The following is a 12,567-nucleotide window of genomic DNA, read 5'->3' as shown; positions in this document are numbered from 1 at the left end:
ACCGTATGATGACAAGTTTTTATGTTTTAGGAAAATAAAAGGATTCCCGTTGAAGAGCTGGTGAAGCTGCTTCACCCGCAGGACAACAAGAACCATCCAATTATCCCCGAATTATCCCGAGTCAGCTTGCATCATCGAGAGGACAGTGAGTGTGTGTTCAGGTACTTGTGTCTTTGTGGGGACCAATCTGATTTTATTTATCTTTGTGAGGACGCTGTAGCCAGTCCTTACTTTTAGGCAGATGTTAAAAGGTAGAGCGTTCAGACCTGGTTTTAGAGTAAAGACCTCACACAGTACAAAACATTTTTTTTCAAGTTAAATGGATCTCTTGGCAGAGGATGATGTGGAAAGTGTTGACATTTATTGAAATTCAGGACATGTTTTGGAATATGGCAGCACTTAGTTAGAAGTGAATACATTTTCTAAAGCCAAATAAATTCATAGAGAAGATGAGAATCGTTCTTAAAAAACTGAACAAGTTTCAGGTTGGCATTATTTTAATGATGGTCTTCGCAAACATGTGTGAGTGTGTGTGGTGTAGTGGTACATCCCATGGCTCGCACAGAACTCTCCATCCGCCTTGTTAACTTTCTACTTTTCACTGCCCATTCTCAGTGTGTGTGTGTGTGTGTGTGTGTGTGTGTGTGTGTGTGTGTCACGCTACCCTCCAGCCTGGTCCAGCTGGAAGGTCATCAGTTCAGTTAGTGAATGTTGGAGCAGTTTTTTCTTCTTCACTGCTCACAAACACAGTTCTGCTGCAGCAGCAGCCGCACTCAGCTCTCTAGTCAGTCCAGTCAATATTATAATGTTTATTATCGGATAAATCATCCAAGTGCTCAGATCTCCTCCTACAAAACACAAGCTTAACTGTGTTAATTGTGAAAGAAGTAGTATCATTCTCGTTTAATATCCTTGGAAATTATGCTAAAATGTTTCAAAATAAGCACCATCAGCAAAAATGAGATAAAAGCTATTTATCTTAAATAAAATGACGGTTATAGAAGAGATATTTTGTTTAGTTTTTACAAATATACATGTTTTTTCTGTTCTGTTCATAAACTAAAAGATGCATGCATAAGTTATGTGGGAATACCTTAAACCTGCATTTATTCAGCAGGGTGCAGCTACTAGGGGCAAGAAGAAGAACGTGTCTATAGAAATCCATGTGAAACGACCGTACTGCTCACTCAATCTATGCATTTATTTGTAAATCACGGTAAATTAAATTATTTCAGGAGCTTTTTTTTTTTTAGCTTTTATTATGACAGGACAGCTGGGAAAGACATCCAGCACATGGCCTGTGGCAGACTGGAACCTGGGCCTTTGCAATCCCCTTACAGCATATGATTCTCCTGCCTGTTCAACCCAGTGAGCTATACCAGACCCCAGACATGGTGCCATTTAGAGCCAAATAGATGATGAAGCAGAGGATGCTTCAGGGAAACAAGCTTGTTATTAAGAATTCTTTAATATAGGAATGTCTATTGTCTCTCAGGTTCTCAGTCACTTCCCTTGCTCATGACATCCAACATTGAAACACTAACAGCCCAACCACCAAAATGTTTGGCTTAAAGTTTTAAGTAATTTGTCTGTGCCGAATCCATGCAGAACCTATGGAGAACCTAGCCTATGCAAATGGCAATGGCCAAATGGCCTAGGTTATGTGGTTATCCTTCCTTTGTGGGTTGCTGTTACACAGCTGAAGCTTTGGGGGTTCTTAATAAACTAAAAATAAACTATGGTGTAGACCAACAGAAGGACTCTTTGGTATAATAAATAAAGAATCACATTTGTACTGCCAATAAAGCTCACCGGATTGATCAGGTGACCCATATGCCACAAGGCTAACGCAGGTGTTCTCTCTGCTCTTCTGTCAACAATAAATCTTTAAAAATCTATAAGAATGTGCTCCGTGAATCATGTTTTGCTTTTAAATCTCTTTCAATATCAACTGAACTGAACTGTATGCAGACCAGCTTGTTTTAGAACTTCGGATTGGCCACAAACTGCTGCAGACAGTGAGTGAGACAGATGTTTTCAAAGGGAAGGTGGAGCAGCTGCAGGTGGAGTTTACCAAACTGACCAGTTAGGCTGCTAAACTGAAAAATGCTTCTCATACCTCACCTTTGCTACAGCTTCACTTCCTGTCTTTTGTTTTCAATTCTGCTCAACAATTTGTAGCTCTTTTTATGTGAACACAGTGTAGCACTATTATTTCATTTTACTATAATCAAGGAACGCAAGAAAATCATTTTCAATTCAGTTGTATTTTATAGCTCCAAATCACAACAACAGTCGCTTCATGGTGCTTTATATTGAAAGATAAAGAGCCTACAATAACTGGGAGAAAACCTAACAATTAAACGACCTCCTCTGAGCAAGCACTTTGTGACAGAGGGAAGGAAAAACTCAGTTTTAACAGGAAGAAATCTCCTCCAGTAAATGCAAAAGAAAAATTAACACCATATGATTCAATCACGTTCACTAAAACATTTTCTGGTTTTATCTTAATAGCATCAGAGGAAGACCGATAGTTTTAGTTTAAATGGTTATCACCATAACCCTGACAAAAGCCACCTGAATATGCTGTTAACACTATCGCTGACACTGATCGATGATATATTCTGTCAGTTAACTGTTATAAACTACCTGGAAGAAACTATATTTACCGATCCATGATAGACAGATATATATGACAGAGATAAGTGATGCAAAGCTATACCCAAATATAATGTAAAACATTTAAGACTGAAAGAAGAATGAAAACTGCAAGGTGATGTATTCTTCCTAGAAACAGCACTATAAACATCAACCTCCACAGTGTTTCTTTGTATTTTATGCTTTGAAATGTCTTCCTTTATATGTTTATATGACAGTTGGAAAAACAGAGGACCTACTATAGAGCTTTGCGATACTCCTGTTAGCATCATTAAAGCAAAGACTTCACTCAGTTATTTTAAAACACACTGCTGTTGGGATTAAAAAAAATAATAATGAATTTAGTTAATTTCATGTTAACCCTGAGCATCTGATTTACTATGACCATAGTAACTTTTTAATTTTTGGCAAATAAAGAGACTATTCAAATGATTGAATTATTGATTATTTCTTAGCCATGTTAGTGTTTGTATGTTAAACATTGCCTTAGTTATAGTCTTTCTGGGCTTTTTGTTCTATAACATATACACTATACTTTCTACTATATGAATGAGGAATGGAAAAAAAATGATAGCAAGTGTGAGCGCTATTGCTGAGATTAAATTGTAGAGCTTGAAAAGCTTTTTGGATCCTTTTTGATGGAACTGATTTCAGGGCGTTACAACTGAATAACTTGTGAATAACTTTTTCTATAAAGCCCTTAGGGTGAGATATTAAAACATGGATTTCTCAGCCTTCAGATGAAAAAAACGAGTGACACCTGGGAAATCAGACAAGGGCGGATGTGAAAAGATAGCACCCTTCAGGTCAACATCAAGGAGCCATCAGTAACATCAGTAACAAATCATCTGAACTAAAATAACTGAAAGAATCCTGTCAGTGTCTCAGCATCCAGCTGGATCAGGATGGAACTGCCTGCTCACCTTAAAGGTTACTTGGGGGTTTAAGTCGTGTTAAAATTAACTTTCTTGCATGCGGTCAGAACAAAAGGACGGATTAACTCTACTGCCACAGCAACAGATGAAGTTACATAGGAAATGCTAATTTCCATGACAACGTTATCAGAAAGTCCGTGAAGAGCATCTTAATTCAGTGAGCAGAGAGCAGAAAGTCTGATCCTCCAATATCAGGATCAGGAGGATTAAACTGAGTCCCTCTTAAGGATGGAAGCCACAACCTCCAGTAATTTCATCCCACCTGAGCTCTGAGGTCAGACCTGACAGAGATCTGAGGTTCTGTAGCATCCCTCAGTCTGCAGATATAATGGTTTGTCATTGTGCAGGGACGTCTACGTCAATCCGGACTGCACACTTTATGAAGAAAGTAATGAAGAATTTTACAGTTCCCACCTGCCTTCATAACTTTTTACACTGAAAACATCATTAATGGAGTAAAAAACAGATCCAGAGCAGGTCGAGAGTTCAGTGACCATATCCATTCATGCACAGCTCATGGTTAATTCTTGAAGAATCAAACTCAGCCAGCAATCGTGACAGCTCAGCTGACCTCAGCACCAGCCCACATCACATGCTGATACCCTTCTGTGCCCTGGGCTACAAAGTAAGCTCAACATAGCCAGGATATCATTCAATTATCTGGTTTCACTTACCCTAAATCAGCCATAAGGCTAAGGGTTAAAACTGATGGCGGTGCTGGTATGGTGAAAGGGGCTGACGCTTCACAAACTGGCAGATGTTACAGTGAATGGCTGTCCTAATATTATATCTTAAAATGTCAGACTTTTGAAGGGGAACCAAGAAAAAGTGGCTGAAATGAACCCAGAACTGAAATTGATATTTTTGCTCCAGGGTAAAAACTTGGGATCAGGGTGCTTGCTCGTAGGGAGTCATCTGATTGCTGGAGTGTTCTGTCTGTTATTGCCTATTATGGTCTTTACCTTTAGCACTTTGATGTGACTCTTGCTGTGATTTGGTGCTATATAAATAAAGTTTAATTGAATTGAAAAATTGAGGGTAGGAACACTGAATCACAAACAGTGTATTGCACTTTTGGAGGAGGATGAGACTGAAGCTGGTGACATAGGCTGGTGAGGTGGCTCAGCCTGGGCAAAGTGCTAAAAATAGTCTGGCACCTGAAAGCAGAAAATCAAAAATTTTGTGAAAGGAAAGGCAGATCTTGAATTTGCTGTCTGGATTAATAAAAGGACTAAATAGCAAACTGCAACGCAAAGGCCTATTTACACGTGGTAAACGGACTGATTCTTATATAGCGCTTTTCTACTCTCCTCTCAATGTGCTTTATACAACATGCCACATTCACACAAGCACTTTCTTCATGGCTAACATTTACACACATTCATACTCCAGTGGATGCATTAAAGAACAACTTTGGGTTAGTATCTTGCCCAAGGAGACCTGGCATGCAGACATCCAGGGATCGAACCACTAACCCTCCAATCAGGAGATGACCCGCTCTACCTCCTGAGCTGCAGCCACTCTATAACCCCACAACATATACAGGCCGGTGAAGGCTTTCCTGAAAAAGTAGCAGTTTCTTCCAAGCCAATTAGAGCGCAACACTCACATCACACACCAGTGAAACAGTGGACAGTGAAAGAAGCCATAACACTCAGAAGATGTTAGCTCTCTTTGCATCTACGTTCATTTGTGAATAAAAACAAATTTGAATCTCTTTGAATCTTTCCTCCATTTCAGGCTATTCGTACTACCTCTGACATATTCCATGTTGAATCCATTGTCAATAATGCTTCTTCTATTCATGCCACTGCTGTCCTTGTCTTTAGGATTTCTAGAACACCGCCATACGTTAGAATAGAAATTGCTGCTGATGATATAAAAACCTTATTTTGAGTAAAGTGGTCCTTACAGAGATATAATTACAGCCTTGTTCTTGCTATTTGCCAGGAGGCGATGTAGGAACTCACCTTGCAGAGTCCTCATGTGCTACTTAAATGGGCACGCATATGGTAATGATATTACCTTTTTAAAACAACTTTTAATCTTTTTAACTGATCTAAAAGGTCCTTGAGGAGAACATCAGTATCAGAAACACACGATATCGATCATTGTTAACTGTCATGTGTCCCGACCATTTAAACTTTATTGGAACAACCTATTGCAGACCTGAGTAACTTTACTGAGCATCCACTGATTGAAAATCTGTGAAAATAAAGATTTACTTTGATCCACTGCTATGTTTTTATGCTGCTTTACGTTTACCTGCAAAAACTAAATTATGTTGGTGAATAAATCAGCTCAAGCTCACATGTGACTCTTTGTTACTGAGTGTTAATAATATGATGCCCCCGAGGAGAAAACATAAACAAGCAAAAGCACAAACATTAAAGGAGACATGCTCCAAATGCAGAGCAGCAGAAACAGACTCATACAAGCAGGAAACAGGTGCTGCTTTAGGATGTTAGATGTTCTCAGTTTGGATAAAGATGAATTATTCCAAGACACACATATATATATTTTTTTTTCTTTATAGGTCATTATGTCACCAAGTTAGAGCTATTAGAGTCATCCTTCATGGTAACAGTGTAACTCCAGAGATGACCAGCTGATCAACAGGGCTCAACGTGGCACACAAAAAAACGAAAAAAAACCCAACCAAAAAACAACTTTTAGTCTAAGATGTATAAAACTTTACAACATGAAATGAAGCAGAGTCATCCTTTTTAAATTACCATACTTTGTATTTCAGGGCCACAATATCTGAGATGGCTGCCTTATTAAGAGTCGACCAGTGTTAGCGTGTCCACACAGAGTGCTTGTGTAGAGTGGCAATGATGCACAACTGCATCATATCCAGAAACACAACATAAAGCACAACGATAAACACAATCCAACAGCTTTAGATGCTGCACAGCTGCATCCAAGCAGAGCAGATCACTGTAATCCAGTAAAGCTGATCAGGCCACAGCGATGAGGTGGTCCTCTGCCTTGAAGGACCTCCAGGACCTGACTCACTGCACTAATCAGTAGCATCTACAGCTACACATCCACATACCGGTGGTGGTCAGAGGGCCCGGTGGCGCCAGTGTCCGGCAGCCTCGCCTCTGTCAGTGCGCCCCAGGGTGGCTGTGGCTACAATGTAGCTTGCCATCACCAGTGTGTGAATGTGTGTGTGAATGTGTGGATGACTGGTTGTGTAAAGCGCTTTGGGGTCCTTAGGGACTAGTAAAGCGCTATACAAATACAGGCCATTTACAATGCTCCAAAAATTAAAGAAATTTTTAAAAAACAACTTTTTAATCAGAGTTTAGCATCAAGTCACTTAAACCTCTGGGATATTGATGTGATCAGTTAAGTAGCAGAGGGGGTTGTTTATAGGTTTCACTAGAGGGGGAACAATAAGACAACACCAAAAACAGGAGGCTTTTAAAGCTGGACACTACTGACAGTTTTTCCTCCTCATCTTTTCTGATTGTTTTTCATTAGTTTTGGATTTGGCTAGGATCAGCATCACTACTGGTATCATGAGGTGATACCTGGACCCTAGAGAGGTTGCACAGGTAGTCCAACTCCTCCATGATGGCACATCAATATGCGCCATTGTCAGACAGTTTGCTGTGCCTCCCAGCACAGTCCTAAAAGCATAGAGCAGATTCCAGGAGACAGACAGTGACTCTAGGAGAGCTGGACAGGGCAGTAGAAGGCCTTTAATCCATCAGCAGGACCGGTATCTGCTTCTTTGTGCAAGGAGGAACAGGATGTGCTCTGCTACAAAATGACCTCCAGCATAACAGTGGTGTAAACATTTCTGACCAAACAATCACAAACAGACCCCCCCCCCCACCCCCAGTCACATGTATGACATATTCTTTACACCTCAATGGACAGCACAGTTTCCCCAATGACTGATGTTTCATGCAGTAACCAGAAAACACCCCTTTGAAGTTAAGCATTAAAAGCACACTGTCTGGTTCCTGATGGTCGAGTCTGGATTACAAACCAGACACAGTGAAAAAACACAAAGACCAGACCTTAAAGAGCTGCAGACCCACAGGTTTATTCTACTGCAAATCTGGTTTTTATATCATAGATCAAGTTCATCTCATTTCATCAGAGAGAAACTGTGAGGCTGAAAAAATGATTCAGTATATCTGGTTTTCTTTCATCATCACCTGACTGACAAACTCAGGTTCAGGGATCCCGAGCGACCAGAACCTCTGATGTAAACGACTTGCTGTTGAAAAATCAATAAAATGAAATGAAAATAATCAAAAGGATTTACAACAAGCACACAGAGACTGAAAATAAGCACATAAAGGCCACAGGTAAAAGCACGACAATCGTGAAATTACCACAAAGGGATAAAAAGTGGACAAACATTTAGCGTGAGGATTGTGTTCTCCAGAAAATGAAGATATCAAAGCTCAAGATCTCCTCGTGCCTTCAACATGACCTAAATGATCACAGCAGCTTCTAAATCTCTAAGGTGAGCACAGATGTGCTGTATGAAGGTAAAGTTAGTAGAAAAGAAACACAAAGATCATGTATTGGTTTGAATCTCTGCTCTACACTGCAGCATCACACACACTCACACAGCACACAGGATTTACGGTGTGTCGGGAAACAGGACATGATGATGGGAACCATTAGTGCAGGTGATGTGAAGGGAATCAGATGGTAAACTGGACCAAATGTTTTCATTTACTGTTGTGCTGTTTGTTCAAACTTTTTATTTCTATGTTATCAAATTTGCCCATTTGGAAGATTTTAAAATTCTGTTTGTGAGTTTCTTTGGAGAGAAAATTTAGTTTCAGATCACTTCTGCATTTCCCATAACTCTGCGGGGAACAAATAAAAGCCAAATGAGCTGTAGTCGATTAATCGCACAGCTGTGACCTTCATACAGAAAATACAGCTGTTCCAGTCTGGCTCCAGCTGAAACACAGAAATCTGAACTTTAACCAAGTGATCCACTGACAGATTCACTGAGCGCTTACTTCGGTGGTTCTCCTCGTACATCTTCGCTGATCCTCAGCGCCACACACCGATGATCATCGTCAGTCGATCCGAGCTTTCATCAGTTTCCTGCCGGTTCGACCCTCATCAGCTGCTTTATTCCGAGTCACCAACAACTTGTCCGCATTTCACTGACAAATGCACCTCAAAATTAATCCACCTTTCTTCTGATGCAGCTGCAGCTAAATTTTCCGATTCATCGATCAATTAATTAATTAATTAACCTCCAAATGAAGTTAAAAAAGTATGAAGAAAAAAGGATAAATCCAGACATGCAGCGATCGGGGAGGCGAATTCAGCTTCTTTTTAAGCTTCGCTTCACTAATCTGACTCTCTTCATCTATCTGCCCATCTCTCTCCCTCTCTTTCTCTCTCTGCCTGTCAGAGGTTTTCTACCTCTCTCTCCCTCCCTCTCTTTCCCAATTGGGGATTAAACAGAAAAAAAAACCTCGGTGTTAAAGGGGAGGGCAAATGGAGACGAATTAAAGGCGCAGAGACAGGAGCCTTTATCACCGAACTGATTAAAATGATAAATGTTCTGAGGAAGGTAAAAACCTAAGAGCACAAATGTAATCCATTTTTTTCCTTTTCTTTTCTGGGAGAAAGTATTAGTCATGAACTAAAATCACAGGTTGTATTTTCAGAATATTTTCCTGCACAGAGTCAAAGAGGAGACGAATAAATACGTTATTTATTTTTCTTTCTTTAAAGAAAAATCCTGCAGTGGGGCGCAGGTGTGTGTTATTATTAACCCTTAACGTGGCTGTTTGTCCCTTTGGGTTCCAACAATAAAAGTTTATTTTTAGACCACAAGATCAAATTATTATTTCGTTATTATTTAATGGATCACTAACAAAACGGAAGCGATGTCTGTTTAACAAGCCTGTACCAGAAACTTAAAAAATGCACTTTAATTTTAATTTCAGTTTCAGTGCAGCATTATATCCGCGATGTCCTCTAAAAATATGGAAATTGAAATGGAAGATTTTGTGGAGGACATCTACTCATCGGAAATATGCTTGGGCAGGATACTAACCCAGAGTTTCTCAGAGTGTGAATGAGTAAAGCACTTAAACACAGAAGGAAGTGCTTGTATGAATGGGTGAATGTGGCAAGTTTCACTTGGGCTTTGAGGGCTCAGATATTTTAATTGTGCAAATTATTTATTTGCACAATTAAAATAAAATAAAATAAAAATAAATAAATAAAATGATTAAAAGTGTAAAACATTAAAAAACCTACATTTAATTAAAATGGCACAAATACAACATGTCAAATGTTAAAAGGAGGATTTTTGTTTTTAATGTTAACATTTTGAATTTGATGATAACACAACGTCTCTACAAAAAGTAGAGAGGGTAGGGATAAAGCTGTCAATAAAACACATGACAGAGCATCTTCCAAACCCTGAAACGTAATCAGGTTAAAGGTTTAAGGGCATAAAAACAGCATCCCGGAGAGGCTCTGTCAGAGGTAAAGATGGGAAGGGGTTTAAAGCTCTATAGAGGACTATGTGGGCCACTAGTTAAAGAAATTAAGAATCTGGAGATTTCATCTTGTACCGTAGATAATATCATTAAAGTTTCAGAGAATTCAGAGAAATCTCTATACATCTGGGACAAGACTGCAAACTAATATTAACTGCTGGTGATCTTTGGGCTGCATTAAAATCAGACTGCTTTGTAAATGTCTGCGTGTTCTCAGGAGCAGATGTGAAAATCACTGTGAGCAAACAGTTCATTCTTGCATTCACAAGTGCAGATTAAAACTCTACAATGCAAAGAAAAAATACATTAAAGTGAAAATAAGCCAATCCGAAATAACTGAAATCATTTTCAGAAATGACTGAAACCTGCGATGAAGAGGAGATGCATTATTATCAGAATCCACATGCATATGGCACGGGTGGCTTTCATATCTGTGAAGGCACAACAAAAAATATTTGGAGTGTAATGAAATAAAAATGAATAAAGCGGCTTGGATCCTATATAGGGGAAGAATGGGGAAACATTTTTCTTTCAAAACGACCACAAAATCAACAGAGTTATTAAAAAAAGAAGAGGTGATACAGTTTTTTTTTTTTTATTTTTATTCCTGGCATTAAATTTAAAATGAGTATTTATTTGCTTATTTATCAACAGTGGTCTTCGTTTCAGTGTTTGATATGCTGATTTGTTGTCTTCTGCCGTCAGTTACATTTTACAAATAATCCTCACATTGTTGGAAACATTTCGGTTTGCATTTTGTTTCATGACTAGCAGTGATTACATTTTAAAAGGAAATCATTTCTTTTGCTTTTATAAAACAATCAGCCAAGTTTTCACCAGTAACCCTGATGCAGAGGGTGTTTTGGGCAAGCTGCATGTAAGATGCTGACAGTGGAGGTAAGATTTCAGTGTAAAAATGCAGTTTTAATGAACATTAATTAGTTTTAGTGGTTTAAATTCAGTCCAGGAGACAAACATTAACAGTACAAAGATAACAAACTGTACATTCCACTAGCTGAGACCACAGCCTCATTTAGGTTTGACAGTATTTAGCGACAGGTGGCGTCGGCATGAATTGAGGCTGCGGTTTGGGAAAGGCCTCAGAGGAGACTAACGGTGGCAGAGAATGAGTTCAGAGTATACAGAGAACGATGCAGAGTCCCTCCACCAAAAGCCCTGGAAAAAATCCTAGAAAACTTTTAAAGAGTTTCAGGACAATATTCAGTAAATACACAATCTAGTCTTTGGGTGCAGCAGCTGTCATGCCAGCAGCCTTTTCAGTGCACAGGAAAACTCTGCTGTGTCCTACTGAGGCAAGATGGTTTTCATAGTGGATAACCTCCAGAATACCATTCAATAAATATCATTCTTCAGTTTTAAGAACACTTAACACCATCTGTTACTCTGGTGACTCTGGGTTCTTCCCCTGTAGTTTCAGGAGCCTAAAACGTGCTCAGAGGGATAAGATAAGATAGGAATACATTTTACTGTCCCACATGGGAAATTTGTCCTGAACAAACAGGTCTACACATAGCTGCATTAAAATAATAAAAAATAGCAATAAAGTAATTAATTAATGTTTAACATAAAACAACTCAAGCAAACATTCAAGTGACGCTGAAGAACTAGTTCATGCATTTATTACTTCCAGGCTGGACGACTGAAATTCATTATTATCAGGATGTCCTAAAAACTCCCTGAAAAGACTTCAGCTGATCCAAAATGCTGCAGCAAGAGTCCTGACAGGGACTAGAAAGAGAGAGCAGATTTCTCCTGTTTCGGCTTCCCTTCATTGGCTTCCTGTTAAATCCAGAATTGAATTCAAAATCCTGCTCCTCACATACAAGGTCTTAAATAATCAGGCCCCATCTTATCTTAATGACCTTGTAGTACCATATCACCCTATTAGAGCACTTCGCTCTCACACTGCAGGCCTACTTGTTGTTCCTAGAGTATTTAAAAGTAGAATGGGAGGCAGAGCCTTCAGTTTTCAGGCCCCTCTTCTGTGGAACCAGCTTCCAGTTTGGATTCGGGAGACAGACACTATCTCTACTTTTAAGATTAGGCTTCAAACTTTCCTTTTTGCTAAAGCATATAGTTAGGGCTGGACCAGGTGACCCTGAATCCTCCCTTAGTTATGCTGCAATAGACGTGAGGCTGCCGGGATTCCCATGATGCATTGAGTTTTTCCTTTCCAGTCACCTTTCTCACTCACTATGTGCTAATAGACCTCTCTGCATCGAATCATATCTGTTATTAACCTCTGTCTCTCTTCCACAGCATGTCTTTATCCTGTTTTCCTTCTTTCACCCCAACCGGTCGCAGCAGATGGCCCCTGAATAACTGGCACTCAAAACAAGTCGTACTCTGAAAAACTTGCAGTCTGAGCCAATTTCTCACATAAAAAGTATACATATTCTTCCTAGAAATTTGTCTATATAGCTTTATATACATTTTAAAAAAAGCTA

The 12,567-nt window shown here is 39.3% G+C and overlaps 1 protein-coding gene across 1 annotated transcript in view; it reads right to left on the bottom strand.

The window, feature by feature from the left end:
• The window catches only part of cacna1fb (calcium channel, voltage-dependent, L type, alpha 1F subunit), a 43,352-nt gene extending 34,640 nt beyond the window's left edge, over positions 1-8,712 (bottom strand). Inside the window, exon 1 of the mRNA XM_039605011.1 lies at positions 8,594-8,712. Within this exon, the coding sequence (XP_039460945.1) occupies positions 8,594-8,615 (22 nt within the window). The 5' untranslated portion in view covers positions 8,616-8,712. The remainder of the gene's footprint in view (positions 1-8,593) is intronic.
• Between the last annotated feature and the right edge of the window lie 3,855 nt (positions 8,713-12,567).

Source organism: Oreochromis aureus, linkage group 20, assembly GCF_013358895.1.
Source record: "Oreochromis aureus strain Israel breed Guangdong linkage group 20, ZZ_aureus, whole genome shotgun sequence".
Classification (NCBI taxonomy): domain Eukaryota; kingdom Metazoa; phylum Chordata; class Actinopteri; order Cichliformes; family Cichlidae; genus Oreochromis; species Oreochromis aureus.
This window is presented reverse-complemented; position numbering and strand designations above follow the sequence as displayed.